General features: G+C 38.5%; 1 protein-coding gene across 1 annotated transcript in view; it reads right to left on the minus strand.

Moving 5' to 3' along the window:
* The window catches only part of nrxn2b (neurexin 2b), a 654120-nt gene that overhangs the window by 479640 nt on the left and 151855 nt on the right, over nucleotides 1-22625 (minus strand). Inside the window, exon 4 of the mRNA XM_039609711.1 lies at nucleotides 5685-5714. Coding sequence (XP_039465645.1) covers nucleotides 5685-5714 — 30 coding nt within the window. The remainder of the gene's footprint in view (nucleotides 1-5684; nucleotides 5715-22625) is intronic.

Below are 22625 nucleotides of genomic sequence, written 5' to 3' on the forward strand. Positions count from 1 at the left end.
AAATATAATTTTGTTATTAATTTTAATCGTGGCAAAAAACAAAGCTATTAAAGAGAACAATTAGCTGCTTCATTTAAGGTAGAAGCACAGGAGAGAGATTCCATTCAAATGTGGAGATGAAGGACATGGCCTGGACCAAAAAATTGAAAGACCAAAAAACTGGCTAGAAACTGAAACTTGTTAATGAAGTTTGGGGAGCCCAATGACACAATAAAACAATGGTGGCAATTAAAAGAAACAATCTTTTACCTTGAGGAGGTCTTCTAATAATGGAAGAGATGCTTTTTTTGCACTCTTTTTTTGCAGAGGTTGACACCCCCAAAGCACTACACTAAAACCTTTACGCTTTTAGTTTATTTTATTTAACTTTTTCGTTTTATATGCAAAAAGCAGTTTGGGCTGCTTTTACCAACACATTCATGTCTAAATAAAATGCTGTATTTAATGTTTTTTATCCATAAGATTGAATTTAAACAATGAAGGACAAGGTCAAACACTTGGCCGACCTATGTACTCATATCCCCACATGCCTAGTATAATTGTTGTGAAGGTTGAAGATGGTCAAAAAATTGTAATATAAGGTTTTTACAGATCACATTTAGTGTAACCTTGACCTGATTTTCCCTCAAATTAAATCAGCTTGAGCTGTTATTGATATCTACCAACAGACAGATGAGATCTTGAAAACTATGGCTGCTAGACTGCTGACCAACAGACAGACAGACCGATTTCAAACGTCTTCCCCTCATGAGGAGAGTAACAGCCACCCAGGCATGTGGAGTAACTCATTTCAGCAATTGTTTTGTTTGTTTTGAGAGAAGCCATTTATGATAAATTTGCTAGTGGACAATGTTCCTTTGAGTTTAGTTGCTGTTAATCAGTTTTTCTGGGGCTTCCAATCTTGTGTTTCCCTGGTCAAGTTTCTGTTGTATCAATTTTGATTTCAGTTTGTTGCTTGTCACCACTGTCTTGGACTATAGTTGGTGTTAGTAGTCTTTCTATTGCTCTAGAGATCTGCTGTAAGCCTTAGGGTCACAGGGGGCACGGCCTCAGCTGTTTCATGTGAGAGTAAAGTGGCAGCACATTAATCGGAGAACAGAAGATTTATTACTGAGTGAAGTGTCACAAAGCAAATAAAGTTTCCAGCGGAAAAACTAAATGGTTTAGATAATTAGTTCAGGAAAGTAAGTGCGTGTCCTTTCATGGCACATACACACTTGCACATACACAGACATGTGCATGCACATCTACTGTACCTCGTCCTCGACGTTTAAACAGTCAATCAGTTGTGTCTTCAGGATGACAAAACCATTTGTATTATTGTATTTTTTGTAATGTTTAATCATTGTATACTCCATTAAATTTGACTTCTGTTCTTCTACTGCATTTAAATAATTAAATCAAAATGAAATGTTATGTTTTGGTTTACAAATATGCAGCCCAATGTGTGGAGCTGACAGCAGCCTTACAGGCAGGCAGATAAAGATCGGCACTGACTAAAAGCTGGGGTTTGTCCTTCCAGCAGCTGTGAAGGACAGCCTTGGGTTTGAGAGAAGATGGACATTGATTTTCTTGGCCTGGTTATATGACGACTGTGGCACTTGCCTCTGATCTTAAGAACTGACCAAAATTTTTCTTAAAAGAAATAAAATTTTACAAATCCAGATCTGCATGGTTAGGGTGCATGTGCATGTGCGTACACACACAAACACACTTATACAAAATGTGTTTACGGGCATATTTGTTTTCACTTTTAAGATGTTTTTAGTGTGTGCATTAGGATCTCTGTATCACTCAAAAGTATTTGTTTCCCAGATTATTTAAGCAGATCTTTTTTTCAATGTTGGAATTCAACAATTCCAATACCCTGCTTTTCTAAAACAATGAATAAGATCCAGCACCTTTGGGTGTGCCCAGTTTTCCTTTGAAGCAGTTGACTGGAGATTGAATGTTCAGTGTTGCATTTGAGGCCCAGACTCTGAAAGCTGGATCAGGCTGATCTAAGGCAGTCCATTCAGTTCAGTCTTTTACTACATCAGATATTGGCAGGAGTACACTGATTTCTACTGGGAAAGCTTACATAGCATGGACCAAGGTGCTGCTACAGCAAAGCAGTAGCAGTTTGGAAGAATTTCATTCTAGCTGCAGCAGCTTTCATTTGCATGATAGGGAGCACAGACTTTCAAACACTCACTTAAAAACACAGAAGACCTATGAGAAAGCCTCACAATGTTACTTGCTATTGCTTGTGATAACAAAGCTTTTTTTTCCTACTACCATCTCCCTTTGAAAATACAAGCATCAGACTTCACAAAAAGTCTGATGCTTTTATGGATGGAAACCTTAAAACAAAAAGCCATGGTAAAGATCATTTACGTACTATCACTGCAGTATTCACTTATAATTCAAATGAAGAAACATAAAAAAACAAATTAACATATACATTTCCCTAAAAAAACAACAACAAATTCTGTTGTATGTATTAGCATGGTTTATTGCTTACCCTGTTAACTCTTCATTAAGTCTCATGCTTTTAATTCCAATAGAGCACAAGCAGTAGCAGGAAGAGAGTTTGTCTGAAGGAAGAATGATACATGAAAAGGCTTCTTCCAAAAGAGTGAACATTTATTTTTTGGGTCTCATTAGCACGTGGCACATGGGAGAGCAAGGTCGGTTATTATTTCACTTCATTCTGAACACTTGTGGACTTTCTGTCCTTTAAGTGAGCATGCATAAAGTAGTAGATTTGCTGTTTCAGACCAAATACACAGCAGGTCTTTCTAGCTTAAGGTGTGTTTAGCAATCTGTGGTTGCATTATTCTTGTAAACTAGAAGCAAGTCAGTCTTTTTAAGTTTATTCTGCAGGAATTACATTTAAACAAGTCTAAATTTTCTGAGCTAAAGCTGCATTTCACATGTGATTAAGGGGAATTCTACATTACTCAGATTGTTTTATTATTGCCTGTTATGTTGAATGCATTTACTGATAACATACAACCAAAGTTTGTCGTTGTCATTAATTTGTTAATTAAAGAATTTTTGAAAGTAGAATACAAATATTAATGGTAAATGGCCTAGAATACGCCTTTAAAGGATTAATGTAATTCACCCATTCACGCAATTTATTTGGTCAGGCAGCTAGTTGTTTGGGCGCACTGACAGAGGCGAGGCTGCGGGACACTTACATAACCACCAGTAAGACTAGAACCTTCCGATTACAAGGCGAACTCCAAACTCTTGAAAGTAAGATCCTTCCACAAAGTAAGATCCTAAAGTATGATTTTTTTTTTTTGATTGTTTTCCACAGGTCTTGTTGTCTTTCACAGGATGATCATAATCTATTTAAGGAGACACAGTGGAGTATTTGGTTATCAATAAATCTTGTGTGAGTTAGACCATCATTCATGTATTTTAAGGGCAAAATAACAGTAACATAACATCAGATACTACACATACTACACTTTTTATGGTTCTTCATTATCAATTGTAGATAATATTACAATCAATTTGATTAATAATCAGTTATTGTTATTAAATAGAAATGGGTTGTTGTGCATTTTTTAGCCCTGATGCTTGTTTGTTATAGAATCTACCACATGTCTCTGAGTAATCATTACAATCCTTTAAATTCTATGGAATAATGGTGCACTGGTTAGCACTGTTGCCTCAAAGTACTTCACACTTGGCTCTGAGTACTGGAAGATACCTTAAGAAAAGGTATGTGCATCTAATCAGAACAGATGGAAGAAGTTCATTGGTGCATCCCTTTTAGTTAACAAATGGGGCCATGCCAGCACAAAGTATGCATGTTGTCACCAACAATATCCTTGCATCTCCATTGCTCTAGTTCCCGATCCACAGACTTTGGCCCAGTATATCTCTTCAAAGGTATGTCCCTGTCACTAAATAAGGCACAATGTATTACTGGGTGGTCTTGTGGGGTTAACAAGGTTGATTTAACATTGTAATGTAAAACACCACCACATATTTACTATGCAGTTAAGTTAAGATGAGGAATAATTCCATTCAAAACATTTATTGACACTTTGGAGATGCAAGGTCTGCAGAAATAGAAGCAGCATGTAGAGATGGCAGAGAAACAGAATGGAGTTCTTTGTTTTTTTGAAGTTTTGTCAGAATTGGCACATGGAAAAGGAAGCACATGAGCTGATTAACAAGCAGACTCACTTCTTCTGATTAATGATGAGCAGTGATCAAAAAAAGCATTTGTCTTTTGCCCTCCATAGTGAATCAATCAGCGCACATCTAATGCAAACTAAATGTCTGTTTAAAGTATGTCTTAATTTTCAGCATCAGTCTTTGATACAACTGGTACAGTTATGTAATTTTTTCACATCATTATTATATAAGGCCTAATCTCAGCTTTGTGAAGCAAAAATCCAGAAATGATGAATGCTATGGCTTTGGTTCAAATCATCAAACAATGTTATATTAGGTAAGGTGGGATTTAAAGCCCATTTGACATTTTTTAATGAACTTGATCATGTCTCTCATTTGTTCTGTATCAATAGAGGACAGTAAGATTAAACAGTAAAAGCAGAGTTCAAGCCTGCTTGAATTGTGGACTTCCACGATAGAAAAAAGCAATGTCTCCACCCCAGTAAAGGTCAGAACATGCATTGCACTTGTTCATTTTCTCTTTCTTGTGGGCTTTGCTTAACACTTTTTTTTATGAAGATTGAAGGCCCGATGAATACAATTGAGAAACTAATAAACATCCGCTAAGTGTAGTTTAAAATGCATGTTGGCTGCACAAATTGCAATCAAATATTCAGATTTAACCTTTGATCATGAATTAAACACCTTTCTGAAAAATTTGCAGACGCTGAGGGAGAAAAGTGGGGTGTGCAGAGGTTAAACAGCTGGTGTGTGACATATGCAGGTCAGTGTTTACATTGCAGTCAATAACATCAATAACATCCAGTGTTCATAGCAGTGTCAAAACAATTGCAAATACATTGTCTCAAAACAGAATAACAATGACAATTCAAGAATCATCAGAACTTGAACTGTTTGCCCTTTAAAACATCAGAGTGCCAAACAATGGGAATGTCAGCAGAGTGGTGAAGAGAAACTCTGCACATTCGACAACACTTTCACCTTGAAGTGTTAGTGAATGAGAGTGTGGACACATTTTGCTGTTGTAATTTTGACCAACAAACACATTTCCAATAGAATCAGCAGGATTTTTTTTCTTCCTTTTGTTTTGTTAAATTATTCTTGTTTAAACCCAAAGAAAAGGGATAGCAGAAAAGTGTTACCTTCAGCCCCGGGGTCAGGTCGTCGGGGTCAAAGGTGGTCAGAGGTGAAGGTCCAGGACGTGAGCCATAGGACAGGACAAAGGGTGGGACACGTATTGGTGGAGGTCACAAAAAAGCACAAAGATATGGCAGCAGGGAGAGGAAGGAGAAGCAGGAGGCATAACCAAAAGTCAAAAAGGAAAAAGGAAAATGTGACAAAGAAGGGGCAGCAACAGGGGAGAATGATGCAAAAGATTAAAAGCCAAGGAGGAGGATTTTGGGGAAAATGGAGGGATATGGCACAGAGGGAAGGTAAAAAGCAGAGGAGGAAACTGTGAGAGAAAGCAGTAGTTTTGGGGCAAAGAGGGCTGAGTCAGTTCCTCTAAAAAACAGAACCAAAATAAAAAAGGAATGAACCCATACCTTGGTCGTTTAACGTCAGGTGCGCCAGACCTTGAAAGGGAAAAAACAGAAAAAAAGAACAGAAAGAGGAAGAAAAGAAGGTCATAAAAGGCACGGGAAGAAAAAAAGCATTGTCACAACGTTGGACTGCAGTTTGTGACAGACATCCTGGGGCAGACTTGGATGTCAGAGTTCAAATCAAAGGTAAAAAACGAGAAAGAGAGAGAAAGATAGAGAGAAAGAGCGAATAGTAACGGAAAACGAGCAAACACTTCTTGAGTGAGGTGTGTGGGGGGGTGGGGGGGTTAGAAAAAAAAGCATTTTTATTTGGCGCAACCCCCGAAGGCTATTGCTCTCACAAATGCTTTTTTTTCCTTTGGAGTACTTATGGAACACACAGAGAACTGTTTGGCAGAAAAGGCTTGAACCTGGTATCTCATATCCAACTGTACTCAAACCAAACACACACTCACACACACACACACACACACACAAAGAGCTTTGCAAGGTTCACACAGAGGAGGTCAAAGATAAATCTGGAAACATGCTACAGGATCAAACGTTCTCTGCACCCTAATGTGGCAAGATATTATCAGAACACCATTCGGAAGCAGTTATTAAGCTGGCTGTAGGCTACCAAGCAAACGTCTAGCCAAACACGCATTTCAATAGATTCAACAGAGACAATGTTGGTGCTAGTAGGTAATATAAATCTTACATTATGCAACTTTCAAAAAGCCATAGTCACAGAGATCAGTTCGAGATACTGTATTATTATTCAATGCCATAAACACACACACAGAAAACTGTTGAGAATACAATCCCAGAAAGAGTACTCCCCCACATAAAGCCAACAACGTGCTTCCAGCTGTCTTTAAAATAAGCAACAACCTAAACAGTGTCCACCTGTCAAAGGTTGTTGCCTAAACTAAATGAAGTTACAAACACGGAAAAGTAGTTTTACAATTCATGGTTTTCACAACTGGATGAATATATTGGCTAGTCAACTTCAGACTTTTCCAGACATAGACTTTACTTCCACAGCAGGATGTAGTCCAACTCCATCATCTTGGACTACAGCTAATGTCAGTAGTTCTTCTTCTACTTCTCTAACCAGAACCTCCAGCAGGCAGTTCATGTGTCACTACACTAACCTTACTGAGGCTGCAGAGAAGACCAAGAAATATCGCTGCCAGCAAGAATCAAAGATGATGGAGTTGGTGTTTATGAACAGGACAAGAGTGTCATTCAGGAAGCAGTTGCTTGCATTTTTTAGTTATTGAGTCGAACCTCGCAGGCGAAATAAAGACTATAGAGGAGAAATATAATTGTATATGGACACAGTATAAAGTATATGGATTGTTATTAGTAATTTTACATTGGTGGGCAGATGGTGACCAGTTGAAACATTTTAACATCCCCACTCTCTTTAGCTACTATATAGTTCCTGTTTGGGAAAAGCTATCGTACTGGTGATTATAAGAGAAAAAGCGTGACAAAAAGGGAAAAACAGGAAAAGAGCTGTTGTAAGCTCCCTATCAGCTGACAGTGGTCATCAACTGCACACATACAGCAGCATGTTTTCCAATAGAATTCTTGGAAGTAAACCATGTCAGTCAGATAAATAACACTGAAAAGACTGAAGCGCTATGGCCTCAAGCAGAGTTTATTCCCACATACACTAAACAGCTACAGCAAACTGGATTTAACCCCAGGCTGCACGGAATACAAACAGCACTATGTCTGTTGAACTAGAAGACCCAGAAGGTCGAATCATTTCATCTCAACCTGTCTTTTCTTGATCAATACCACTTCAAGCATAAGACTTTTGGTGTTATCAGCAAACAGCTTAATATAAATAACCATTTAAGATCGAGGGAACACAGAGCAACAGCCTTAAACTGTTAAACATTACTTCTGGTTTTAATCTCAGCATCTGGCAAACAAACAAAAGTTCAAGTCCCAGTTAGCCGCAGTGATCTGATCTATGGATTCTATGACACCCTGGAAGTGTCTGTTAATGCAGATTATATCCAGCATACATTTAAATAGCAATCATTAATTCTCAGTACAATTTTTCACCTAACCTCCCAAATAAATAATGTGCTAAAACACAGATTTCGAACTCTAGCAGTACCAAATAAGAGCAACAACCTTTAAAGCAGAACTAATCTCAGCCGAGACAGCTTGCACGAACAGCAAATGTTGTCTGTGTAACAATTTTAAGCACAAAGAGTGACTAACTGCAGTGCTTGACAGCTAAAGTTTTCTAAACATTTGGTTTCTGCTTTTTCTTGAAGACAAACCAGGCAAAAAAAAGTGTTTATAGTCAAAAGTGGCTAGCTGTTAGTCTATGCACAAACACATCTACACTACCAACCAGCAGGCAGACAAATCAGAAGGCAAAGCCTACAGAAGCTCAAATGACTCTTCACTACAAGCTGTTCCTATTGTCCTCTTTCTTAATAACATCTGTGATTCAGGGGAAGAAGAAATATACAGGCAGAGTGTTTTATTTATCTGGCTTCAGTCCGTTTCCTGCCGGCCCTTTGCAGGGAGTTCAATCATTCTCACTCTGCCTCCTTCTGTTTTTGTTCCCTTGCTCATAATCCATTAAGGAGATAAGGCGAAGGCTCCTGCAATGAAACAGAATGGTGCTGTCGCTGCATACCAAATCATTCAAATACATCCCCCCACCTCCCACCCCGACCTCATCCAGCTTAGCCGAGCAAAAAGCAGTGGTACAATTTTATGGAAAAGGAACACAAAAGAAGCCAAAGAAGAGGTAAAACAGACAGAAAAAGACACAAAAAAAATAAAGTCATGAAAACAAGGTGTCATTGGCATCCTCACAGCCTGTGCAAATGAAAGATTAAGAGACAGGTGTGCAGATAACAAAAGGTAGCCAAAAGATAATCAAAAGGACACAGTGATTCCAAGGTATTGTATTAAAAAGTAAAATAGAGAAATGTAAAAGATTTCTTCCAAATTGCAGGACACAAAAGCCACATACAGCCAGTCGCACTCATCATGTTGAGTTGGCACAAGTCTTGGATGTCAGACTCCCAACATGCCAGATCCCGATTGGAGTTTTAATGACTTTCACTAGCAAGTTGTTGAAAGAGAGGCAGCAGCATGGCAGAAAAAATAAATTACTGATCACTTTAAGATATCCAGAAACAACAGACACAAGAAAAACGCTCCATCCCACATTAATATTGAAGCACAAAACAAATTTACCACAGCCAAAAGCAGCATTGCTCCACACACACTGTGAACATGACAACATCTCAGTCCAAACTACGAGTTTCTATCCTTGAGCATTTGATCACATCCTTATTTTTGGTGAGTACAGATGGGAGTGCCTAACGGAACGAGCACTGTTTGGAGAACGGCTGAGATTGGGTGGTTTTGATTGAATGGCAGATGGAGCAGGGTAATAATTCTGTCATTAGGAGGAGTCACGTTTGCATGTTATCTCAAATGCTCTTGTTCCCCTTTGTTGTTTTGACCTCTTCTCATTCCCCTTCTCCATGCGGAGCCCTGCATGAGCCAGCTGCTGTCACCTCCTGCTCTCTTCTACCTCATCATTTTTTTGCTCTTATCGGGACCAAACTAAAACAGCCCAAATGTAGAACAGAGACCAAGACTGATTTGCTGCAGCAAGACAATTGGTTATGGCTGAAGTTAGGCTAAAAGAGCTATGGTAGCCAGTGGCAGAGGGGCAAGGATGCGGCTGGAGGTGGAACTGGAGGGAGGAAAAGCAGGGTTATACAGGGTTAGCAGAATCTCAGGGCTGCTAAGGGCTGGAACAAGACTAACTGACAGCAGTTGCCGAGTCTGGCACTGTGAGGGAGTGAAGGCCAGAATATAAGCTTGCAGCAGTTAAAGGTGACTGAATGATGCAGAGTCTGATCAGCACTACACTACTCTATACTACAATACACTACACCACACAATTTGGACAGAGATCATGTTAAAAACAAATAAAGACTTTAATGGAACTTTAATGCAATTGAACCATGTGAACAAATAACCCCAAAGAAAGTTGTGAGAAAATGTAAACAGAATGTAATCTCCTAATCAGCTCTGTGACACTTGGGAATGTAAACAATAAAAACAGAAGGCAATGTTTTCCAAATCTCACAAACTTGTAGTTTAGTCACAACAAAAAAATGCGAAAAAATATCAAATGTTGAAATTGAGAGAGTTCACTGTTTCAAGCAATATTTTAGGTGATTTTGAATTTGACAGCAGCAACATGTCTCAAAAAAGTTTGGACTGGGCAAAAAATTGCTGGAAAAGTAAGCTGGAGAACATTGTGCCACTATTAAGGTGAACTAGCAACTAGATAGTAACATGACTAAGTTTAAAAAGAGATTAAAAAAACAGCATCTACAAAGTCTTGACGATTTCAGAATAATTTTCCTGAATGTAAAAATGTGAAAAAGAGGAAATATATGAAAATAATGAAGAAATGGTAGTATTGTCTTTGGCTCAAAGGTCATTTAAAATGGACTGAGGCAAAGTGGAAAATTGTTCAGTTATCAAAAAAGGATTAAATTTGAAATTATTTTCGGAAAACATGGATGCTGTGTCCTTCAGACTCATGAAGAGAGAGGTCACCCGGCTTGTTATCAGCACTCAGTTCTGAATCCTGATGGTATGGTGGTGCATCAGTGGCATATGGAACTGGCAGCTTGCATATGTGCAAGGCAGCAGTGCAGTGGAGCACCGGGAAAGGCCACGCATATTTCAGCAAGACAATTCTAAATTCACACACTGCAGCTATTAAAACAACATGACTTCATAGTAAAAGACTGAAGTGGCCTGCCTGCAGTCCAGACCTTTCTTCAGCAACTGAAAACATTCAAAGCGTCAACAGTCATCGATCATCTCAGGGCACCAGCACTAACACATTAACCACACTTGGAGGGTAGATAGAAAAATTTGAGTCATCCTCATTGTTTTTTTCTACCAATTTCCTTCCCTCACGCTATATCTTGTTCATTAGATGGACATCCATACTCTCATCAGATGGAAGTGTTCACTTTCCAGCCACCTCTGTGGTGTTTTAATGGCATGCTAAACAGCATCCTTCTCTGAGGACTGTCACTCACATATGGCCACCACAGTTTATGTGCTTCCTGGAAGCACACACCATACTGACACAACCCCTTTTCTTTACCTGCTGATCCCAAGGCAGTAGTCAACAGCAGTTAAGTATTCTTTATATTTTCAAGGACACTGCCTGTGATGACGTTAGCGACTTCAGTAAGCATTACCGAAAACCAAACAGACAAAGTGTATAAAAGTATTGAAATATAAAATGAGAACAATAAATTCTTTTATATGCAGCTTATTGCTTAGTGCACCCTTGGCACACAATATAAAAGTGCACACTATCCAAAACATCTGACACGTCCACAAATCAATGGCTTTTACTAGACCTGGGCTAAGATAAAGTTTCACAGTATGATTATTACTTTATATCTCTCATTGCTGAAAAGTGCAGGCATGGCTCTGGAGTACTCAGAAACAAACTAGGGCAATTTGTAAAAACATCTGCTGAAAGATGTCGGAAAATGGTTCTGATTGAACGTGAACAATATTCCTCCCAGTAGTCAGATGTATAATGCAGTATCTTAGAGCAGCTAAAGTAATATTAAACTGTGGCTGATTTAAAGTGCTTTAATAATTAATCATGGATATCTATTCTATGAGAGAAAGATGGAGATAGTAGGAGCTAAGGAGCGAAGAACACCTCTACAGTCCCGCTTTGATTTCTTTCAATGCCCTATTTCAAAAAGGAAGAGACATATGTTAAAGGTATGTTCTTTAACATTAGGTTGCTTTGAGACCACATCAGACAAATTTGGCTTGCTGTGGAAAAAGAGATGGCAAGGCATGCTGAGAGGGATCCTTGTGTATTTCCCTAATGTTTGCAATGACCCTCAATCAAATAGCTACATGAACACCTGAAAAGCTTTGATTCATTCAAATCTGGTCAATAGGTTCAGCTTTTGTTAGTATGTAAATTAAGGTAGTGTACCTTCAAAGGTCAAAGGTCTTTTCTGGACCAGCAACATCACCCAACAATTCTAAACCGATGTTTTCAAGATTTTATTTGCAAAAAGCATATGATGGTGTTTTCATCTAATCTGAGCAACTGTATAAATTTAAGAACTGTTGAGCAGGCTGGGTAGAAATCATGAGCATGGAGTATTTTACATGCCTGAGTTTGATAAGCTGTCAAAGCAGTCAAGCAAACATAATCAAATCATTTCTTTTGGTAAGCCCTCATGATACAATTACTAGCATTCAAAACAAAACATACAAAACAAGTGAAAAACAGAGGGGGAAATAAGGCTCTAACTTGGCCTTGGGATTTGTCGAGGTAATTTATTACATACTGTAGACTTCACACCTCAGTAGCACTTTTGACATTGACTCCGGGGTGGCCAAACCTTTTTTTTGTTTATGTATTAAAGATGAAACTACCTGTTTATATGACCAAATACTGACTGGAAAGAGAAGAAGAGACCCTTGGAGCTCTTGGCTGCCCCTGTTCTTAGAGCAGCTAGATAGTGTAGTGGTAAGACTACACACCTTTGGTGTGGGAGTCACGAGTTTGATTCCCACCTGGTATCCAGTATGGGTTCTAGTGGACCCCCCCATGTTAAAACCAAGCCCTGGAATGTTATATCTGCAGCTTGGACACAAGCAGTTCACTGTATGTATTCTATTATATCTATTGTGCATGCGACAAATAAAGGTTGTTTGTTGTTGTTATCTTTACTGCACTACTATCTGGCTGTGGCTGTGACTCACTTAATGATTATATGATACAGTAGACATGGCATTAAATTGAACTATTTATGCACTTACAGTGCTTTGATGTATAGACAGCTCATAAATTTCATATATTTTAATTTTATCAACAAAAACTCTTTACGGCATTTTACAGTTGTCTTCTGTGTGTCTCTGCATACATCTGATTATTGTAGCAATACTGTTGACCCCAGGCAAAGAACTTAACTAAGCGAGTGAAGGATCAAATCTTTATGGTCAGTTTCCACTTTCCGCAGCAGCAATGCACAAAGTCATTTGGAAGTCTGTCGAATAACTTGATTTACTATAAAAGTTACAATAAGTAATGAACACTGCAAATGCCAAGGTTTGCAGATAAACAATATTCAAACCAACACCACCATGACAGGTAAAGTAAAACAATATGTTTTGATTGTAGTGCTATTGCTTTGGGTTGTGAACAAGCACTGCCAAATTACCAACATTTAAAGGTACCAACTTTTCATAACTAAAAACCTATCAGTGCAATACGTGTATTTTTATTCAGCATGGGCCTACACATATTACAAATACGTTGAGCGTTGTTTATTGTCTTAATAACAGTTTACTCTGGGTGTGGGAAGATAATGAAGGATCACAATGGAAAATACTTCATCTCAAGATATTGTGCTCCCCAAGATCTCCTAATCAGCTCTGTGACACTCGGTAAATCATTTTGACTCCCACTTCTTGTTCATTAAAACACAACTATGTCATGGAATATATCAGAGCATCTTGGAGATCGGTGAGGGGTAACGATCTTACAGTCACTGATCCGTCTTAATTAAACAGTTCATAAATAAATTGGAGCTCCATATGTCAAGCTGGAGAACTTGGACTAATTTCATGTTCTAGCCATCAAAGCTAGCATACAGAAGGGATGTTGGTGATTTCTTCACTTATGCCTAATTATACAGTACAAGGTCAGAGGCGCTTCAGTATTTCAGCAGCTCTTACATGAAACCCCACTGCATTTATTTGAAAGAAGAAGCTGTACCATCGCCAATATGACATCATACAGCAAACATACTATCCTTATCTCCTAGATAAGGTCTCCTGAGGTCAAAACTCAACACTAGCCCCCCATGGATATCTCAAAACTTCTATGTATATATATATATATATATATACCCTTCCTCTTTCACTCTGCAGATGTTCCTTACACGATTTCTCCAGTCCATCCATCCTCTTTTTAAACAGCCAGCGTCATAGAATAACTTATTCATAGAATGAATAAGTGTCCTCTGATTGCCACTTATGGACTCAACACATTAGAGAAGCTGAAAGTGGAGAGTGGACCACAAAATGCATGCTGTCCTGAACATTTCTTTCCTCACAGGATTTTGGAAGCTATAATTACAACATCAGATGTGACAGGGAAACAAGCCGCCAAGAAGTATTGAAAGGAAGGCAGGAAGCCAGTCCTTAAGTGGAAGATTATAGCCGTGGAACCACAGCACCTTTCTTAAAAGCCCAAAACCCAACCCTAACACACACGAAGATTGCCAAAAGCTAATAGCACAACAATTAGAATCCTCTAAAAGTAAAAGGTATCTTCATCATCAGACAAGGATATAAAAGAATAAACAATCATTATCAGTCAGTAATAGAGAGTATAAGTACAATCTATAAAAAAAGTATATGAAGTTGTTTCTCATTGAGATTGTTAATATCAGTCCCGTTTCTACTGCAAAGCAATCCAACATTAGTTACCCACAGTAAAAACAAGACGAAAATCTCCTGGACCTCTGAGCTATAGAAGCTCAAGTCAGAAGCAAAGTGATCTACAGGGACGTTAGCGCAAAATAACACCTTGCCTTGAGCATTTGTTGATGTTTAATGTTTCATTTTGACAATGTTCTCCCTTCAGGCTCTGTTTAGAAGCTCAGTCCTGTTTCTCTTCACTAACAGCCCTTCACTGTGTTCTGTAGATTTGTGTTAGGGAAAGGGAAAAAAAACAGTTATAATGATTTTGCCTGAATATGTAGCTGCCCGTGAGTTTTTGTCAGAGCGACTTCCTGTCTTGTGTCAGGGGGTGGGTCTCAGCAGGTAACTACAACAACAACCCATAATGGAAAATTAATGTCTTCCAACTGAGACAACACACTAACTTCACTCACTGGGTCGGGTAAACACTATTAGACCACCAAATCTGTAGTGCTCCTGGAAGTTCAGTCATTTGCGCGAGCGTAATTATCGCAAAATTCATGGAAATTTCTGTAACAAATGTATTCATTATTCATGTGCCTATTTTGTAAGGCTGGAATCCTCTTTGTGAGAAACGATAAGCAGCTGATTTAACTGAGATTGGAAAGTCCCAAATGGTCTATCCTCCCTACTCACTACAGGATAATGATGTGTTTCTTTGTCTCACAATGGTAAATGAAAAGGTACTTAAACAGTCTTTTTAGCAAGCTGAATTATACAAAGAGTGTTAAATAGTTTATTCTAATAATTAGTCTAAATCTTAGAATCTCTAGTTCTTAATGCCTTTTAACAGTTTACAATAGATTGTTGTTAAATTATTTTTAAAAATGTGCCTTTACACTGGCTACTGTCCTAAAGTTGAAGATTTAAACACATCCTTAAATACACCTTGAACAAAAACTTTTTGTTAGCTCAATACACAGGAAATATCAAATATTAGAAAGAAGAAATCTGAAAAATACCATAAAACATGTGCAAGAAAGAGAAAAAATTATTATTTTTTCCATATTGTGATTCCAGTGTTATATCATAAAATGCCTAAATTAAGGTAACAACAAATCCAAAGTTGCCTTTTCATTGAGATACAACAGTATCTTGTTTAGTTTCAGCAGCTGAGCAAAAAGCCCTGCTGCTTGCTTTCATGTTGCCAAAGTCTAATTAGGCAAACTGAACAAATAACAGTGAGACAGAAGTCCTCTGCATATTCAAACAAAAGGGCTCCTGAGTTTGAGCAACCAGAAGGAGCTGAAGGGAGGGAGAGAGAAGAGAGTGAGCTGATCACAAGAAAATTAAATGGCACTGAACCTTGTAAACAAATATTTCAACAATGTTAAACACAATGTAGGAGATGTCTGGTGCCGCTGTGGTGTGAAATAGCCTTGCTCTGTTTGGAATGGGGTTTCACGTATGATGGACACAAAACTTAAAACAAATAAATAAATACAAACAAACAAAAACAAAAAGCCTCACATGGATCTGTAATTGGGTATCAGTTAATGTTAATACAAAGGGGTTTAATAGAAAGACTTTCTCATAAATGTGACCAGTGGAGCAAGGTGAGACTTCTTCTATTTATGAATTTAAACAGAATCCATATTTCCACCTGCTTGGAAAGTCCAGTATTGCCCTTATTAATAATTTGTCCTTTACTGATGTGTCCCGCCTTGAGCTGTCAAGTACTGTACTGTATATTTCCCTGAACTATATAGAGGTACTGCAGCTATAATGTTGAGGTGAAAGAAGAAGAAAAAAAGACACCAACAATTACTTTCCCCTTAATAACATAGATTTTATTTTCTTCCAAAGTCTGGTTCTCTTTAAAGTAGTTTATCACTTTTTAGGCTTTGTGTGGGCAAATGCATGAGATGCTGTAGCAAGCTGACCCTTGTTGGCATAGCAACAGACTCGTATCTTGACATGATGATGGCCACGCTTGTGTATTCTCATTCTGCTTCGCACTCCTCTGTTTCCTTTGTGTTCCCAAACCTGCTTCATCTCCTCTTCTTTTGTGAATTTGGCCTTAACACTGTAGCATGCACTTTACCTCTTTCATTACTTTTATCTTTCAGTACCTCCATGTGTATTTTATTACATTACCCAGTCAAATATAAAATGCTCAAGTTAAGGGGGGCTTACACATTTGCAAAAGCTATATAACTAAGAATTTAAATAAAGTTAAATTAAGTGCACAGTAAAATCTGCATGCTATTAACAAAATCGTGCCCGTTAATCGCCTAAATCAAATTGTGCTTGAAATAAGCAAAAAATAATAAATTGCATTTACTATCTACTAAAGCAATTGGGGAAAGAGTTGAATAAAGTAACAAAGGACAGAAAGAAACAGAGTACAATGAAAGTGGACAATTACAGCCAACGCTGTTGATTAAAAAATTTCCATAATGAAAAAAATAAAAGAAACAGAACTGAACACATGACCACATTTTGATCCTTAAAGTAAACAAGAATGTATTAAAATCAAAATTTTAAATTTACATTTTAATTTCTTAAAATTAGCTTAAGTTTTGTTACGGTTTTGCAGACTTTGATCTCTGTCTCAACCAGTTTGATCCATTTCTCAGCTAGAATGAGTCATTAAGGGGTTTCTGGATATACTAAGCATTTGCTGGATGCCAAAACAGCTGATATGAGATAAGATGACCGTGGAGGCCAGTTCATTAGATGTGCCATCCTTCTCTGTCCTTCTTGGCCACACACCCGAAAGGTATCACTTTGAATCACTTGCTTGTTAAAGAACAAATTAGAATCTGAATAACCTCAGTCCAGATAAGATAGTGTGCCACTGCAGAATGATTGGAATAAATGACATATAAATAAATGATAATAAATGAACACAAGCTCAGGATAGATACAATAAGATCACTAGAAAAAATGTACTGCTTTTATTTGGCTAATTTTGTGCTCGTCTCTTTTCAGCTCAGTGAGAGTCATCAGGCTGATTCAAACTGCTCTCATTTACTGTTGCGGCAGCTTCTTCTTTTTTCTCACACATAGACATGTTCCATGTGGAGTTGATAAGAGACAGCTGGAGTGAAATAATTTCTAACTGTGCAAGTATAATAAAAGTTTTTGAACAACTGTTACACAGACCAACTTCCTTCTAGCTTCTACCTTATGTATCTCTGACTACACAAACTATTTGGAAGTAAACCGGTGAGCGAGGAAAAGGAAAGTCCAGATGAAACCATAGGGTCCTTAGATGTAGTCTCACTTTTCACTGAGGCAGAGGAGACACAAAACAACTACAGCAAGACAACTCTTTACACAAGAGGACCAGCTTTACCCCAAGTCAGATTTGCACACTGTTAGACCTCTGCCTTACCAGCACATATTTTAAGTACAAGGGTTTCTACAGATAAAACATGGACGTGCTATGGCTCTTCAGTGTCACACATTGTAGTCAACCTTTAATGGAAGAAGTGGAAAGTAAAACTCTTGGCTCTTTCAAAGGCAGAGCACATAGCCACAGGCACAGATGTGTAGATGACACCTGGTCAACTCAGCGCAGTGGAGAGAAGCATAAAGTTCACCAGAAGACACAAAGGATAATAGTTTTCTGTTTGTGGACTGCACTGTGCAATGGAAGTCTCAATACTGAAGTTTACTGGAAGCCCGCAAACACAGACCAGAACCTACTCTTTGACTCCGACCACCCTCTGCAAACAAACTTGGGGTGATCAGGACCCTTCAATTACAAACAGAACAACATTGTGATCTCTTATGTAGCAACCTAGTGCACTTCAGACCCAGCCACACCTTCAGACAAAAACTGGTTTGTCCCACGGACGAAACTCCCAAACACAAACTAAACAACATAGTGCATGCTGTACAGTGCAGCGAGGAATGGAGCCAATGGAGCCAGTTCATGAACGCACGGCACAACATAATAGAGTCACCACAACAGAGCAAGACTCAGCTGTACATCTCCATCTAAAGGACAAAGGTCACTCTTTCGAGGATGCCAATGTTCACATTTTGGACAGAGAAAACAGAGAAGAGTGAAAGCAGCTATTTCCACTGTGAACGGCCATCTTTTAACAGAAGGGGCAGCTTATGACACCAACTGTCTTCCACCTACAATGCTGTCTTGGGATCCCTTCCCAGGCACCTCAAACCAAGACTTACACCTTGCATCGGGTGATCTGGGTAGGTCATATAATAGGGTGAGGCAAGGTCCTAGAGTGGTTTCACCCAAAACCATTGGTGATAATGGCCCATGCCTTTTTTCACACCTTGGCTCATGTTTTGAGGCACATGATTAATAGACCCTCTTAAGGGACAGCTCTTAAATACCTGGGACTCTCCACCATTTGATTTTAGAACTGAAGAAACCTCTTGGATGACAGATGAAGTCCAGTCGTTTTCTTTTAAAGCTCCTTAGATTGGCTACAGGTTACCAATATCCAATCCACCTTTTAGGGTCAGTATTGGACCAATATCTGGTCCAGAATCTTGTATAATGTCTTAAAAATCCAGCGAGAGTTCAGTTGTTCTTGTCAAAATTTTACACTCTGGAGTTTAGACGCTGGTAGTGGCAGCAAGCCTTGTTCAAGTAGTTGAGTTGTTGCTGTGCACCAACCTTGGTACATCACAGTTAATTGTCTCAAAAATTTTGAGAGGACTAGAAATTTTACCAGTAGACTACTGACTGGACCCAGGTGTAACTGGAATGACCTAATCGAGATGGTTAAAAGTGTGCAAGTTTAATGTGTTTAGTATTATCCCAGTCGGTAAAAACAGCAACGGTAAATCTATATGAACAAATAGGTGTGTCCAATCTGATACTTTATGCTAATTTATCCAAAGCACATTCATGTCAGTTTCACTGATATAAATATATCAGCTAGATATCTAAAATAAAACAGAAGCAGGGTGTTTGGCTGCCAGTCTGTTTGTTACATCACCACCACTTTCCCATGCTGTCAACCTCAATGCTTACATCATTATTCTAGTCCAATCATCTTCTTGTCTGCCTTTTTTTAAGCCAATCTGCCACCACTCTGGATGGTTTTAATTTGTGCTCTCTGTCATTCTCCCTTTCAGACTCTCATTCATACAACCCACTTCCTCCCCACCTCTACCTCACCCAAGTGACTCGGGATCCACTTTAGTCTTAATCTTCATCTTCACCACTACCAGGATCTAGACTCTGGGATGCCCTGTCCTGAATCCTGTCACCACTGGAATTCCATTCCGCCATGATGGGTCATCGGAATGTAATTGCAAAATACATTGATTAATTTCTTTGTCTCAATAAATCATATTCAGCTCTTCCAAATGATATCTGCTCATTTAAATAATGTAAATTACAAGACAAACACAATGAAGCAGTCTATAACCCCAACTACTCCCCACTTTCTTGAAACCTCAGGTACAAGAGATACAACATGTGTGTGTGTGTAAAACGTACCTTTTGCCAATGCCCCTAGGAATCAGTGTAAATATTGTCATCACTGCTCCTGCCAAAACCACAACCAAGACCACCATCATTTTGGCTGGCACTCTAAAAATGTAGGATTGCTTAATCAGATCAGGCTGTTATGCTAGGCTCCACTGATCCCATCTGTCATGAATTCATCCTTGGATCCACCATGCTGTTTCAAGCCCCACAACAGCTCTTTAAGAAAACCACTCAATCTGTTCTCTGAGCTATTTTTTCCTAGGAAAAAATGTGGAAAAGGAAGCACAAAGAAAAGGTTTCCAAACATAAAGCAATATTTTCACTTAGATTTGGAAAATGGGCAGCCTGACCTCGCTGATTTGTGATCCCAACCTCCTGTGTCCTACATCCGCTACCTCCACCTCCATAGATGTCTCTGGCAGTAGATCAGAGGGGCTTGGTGTTGCCTGAGTCACCATTTACTTGGCACTTGTGGGCTGTTATCCTCGTGATGCCAACTGCTCCTAACAGTGTCTCAGTGGCTCAATACCAGTCTATCCTTGATCCACTCATCCCCAGTGGGCCAAAAGAAACTGGATTAGTAGCTCAGAAAGCAAATGAAAGAGAGAGAACCTAAATATTCCTGTATGCAGTGGCACAGGGGTCACTAGTTAACAAGTTGAAGATGGCAGATATGGCAGTACAGAAGGAAAATGTTAGCCCCCTATTATATTCTTAAGATAAAACATATTTGATCCCAGTTTTTTTTTTATCATGTGGCAGATTAAGGGGGAAACTACCAGTTTATTTATTTATTATACAAACATCAAGTTCATTTTTATATAAGGATTTTATCCAACAACCAATTAAATGTGTATGCATGGATGGATTAGTCACTATTGTTGCAGGCCTATATATTTCTGTCAGTCTGACTTATGTTTAATGCAGTTATTTCAATTTAAACATGTATAAAAATGATATTAGTCTTTGCAGTTGCTAGCATCCCATCCCATGCCAGTTCATGAAGAGATTTAGACATCCATCTACTGTCATTTTAATTAACAGTGACATGTTGTGTGTTATTAATTTTAAATAAATAAATAAAAATGTTAAGCGGCAGTCTAATACTGAAAAAATGGTTTGCTGCCTGAAGGCAACAGCATGCCAAGGGTCAAAAGCCTTGTTTAAAAGGAAATCATCGCCATTTCCTAAAAACAAAATTCTAGTTTGCATTCTCCCAAAGCATGCTAGCCAACTAAAACTTTATTTGAAGATAAAAAAAAAAGTCAGCACAGAAAATATGAGTCACTGTGACTGAAACCGAAAGGTAAAACACAGGGCTATATCTAGGTTAAAAAAAACATGACATGGAGTTGTCACAGATCTATTCTTTCACACGGAACTCCTGCGTAGTGTAAAAAACACCAAAGCTGGTCTGGTTAGCACTAAAGATATTGTGAAAATCAGAAAGAACAAGCTTCCCAAGGATTACTTCTAATCCAAGCATTCTCTGCGAATGCTAATGTGCCAGCTTGAGGCACAAAGAACTAGAATTCCCTGCAGGCTACCACTGGTTCCTTTTATTTATTAAAAGTCTTTGTGGCAGTATAAAAAAAGGAACGTACAAGTGCCACAAGCAATAACATTAGCATTTGTTAAATAGTCAGGGCAGTGCACATCGCTGTGGTAGGACAACCTAAAAGCCACTGATGAATACCTGACATTAGGTCACCAGAGGTCATGACTTGTTTGGATCATGCTGTCTCTCAAAAGCTTGACCCAAAGTCACTGATGATCACAACATAAACTCTCACAAAATGCAAAACACATGCTCTCTCTATCAGACAAGGATGACAATCTGACCACAATGTCACAAAACTACTAAATCCAATTATATGCAATTATCCACTGTGGACTAAAGGAAAAGACCTTTATCTGGCCAGAGGTGAAGGGAAAACTGGAAAAGCAAGCAGTTTCCTTAATGAGATGTTCCTCTGGCCATGAACTTCTTTAGAAAACCTGTGTGACCTATGTATGTGTAGAATATTCTCAGTAGTTTAAACATTTCAATATTTTTTCTTTTGCGTTAATTCTTTAAATTCAGCAAAATAAATGCATTCAAAGACAGTTTCAAAAGAAAAAGTACATGTAAATATAATCCAAATATTCTGAAAATAAATGAGATTTTACAATTTATTCCAACAAGGTTGACAAAATGTTTTGTGTTTTCAATAAACTGAGTAAAAATACAATACTGTCGTTAATGTAATGTGTTTATTTAAAGTCAAGTAAAAAAAAATTGATGGGATATATGAATTTTAATATAAACTACAAAGAAAAAAGTGTCTTAGAAATAATCCATATTAGACTCATTGAGATGAATCAATTTCCATATAAGCTCTTATAATTAAAACTAATTGCACAGCTAAAGAAGGCACCTGAAACTGGGATAAAGATTGATACCAGCTGTAGTGGAATGGATCTGCTTTGGGAAAAGAGTCAGGCAGCCAAATCAATAACTGTTTGAGTATTTCATCAGTGTGAGTAACAAAAGCATATAATTAGAGCTGCCTCAAAAATACCAAAATCAATCAAGGAGTGTTTTTTCCCCCCTTTTTTGCTCAGGCTTATCACTGACAATTCAACCCTTTTCTCTGTTGTTTCTAGTTAACAAGGTAGTAGTGGTGCGTTCCCTGCATTCAAATTCCCCCCGGATATGACATCCATGCAAAGACTGTGGTTTGTTTGCATTCGTCTCCTATACTGCGACCGTTCTCCTTACTCTTTCTGCACCTCAAGTATCTCTCAGCACCTCTACGCTTATTGAAAGCACAGAACCTCTGGGGAGGAGGTGAAGAGTGATCAGTGTCATCTCCACTTCATTGCTATGATCAACGTTGCCTCTTGGGGCTCCAACCAACAAATCTGGGTACTCGGCACTTCAGAACAGGCGCCATCTGCCGCTACCATCCCCGAGGCAGGGCGGCAAGCAGCAGTTCAACGTTGCT

The sequence above is a fragment of the Oreochromis aureus genome, linkage group 3 (genome assembly GCF_013358895.1).
Source record: "Oreochromis aureus strain Israel breed Guangdong linkage group 3, ZZ_aureus, whole genome shotgun sequence".
Lineage (NCBI taxonomy): Eukaryota > Metazoa > Chordata > Actinopteri > Cichliformes > Cichlidae > Oreochromis > Oreochromis aureus.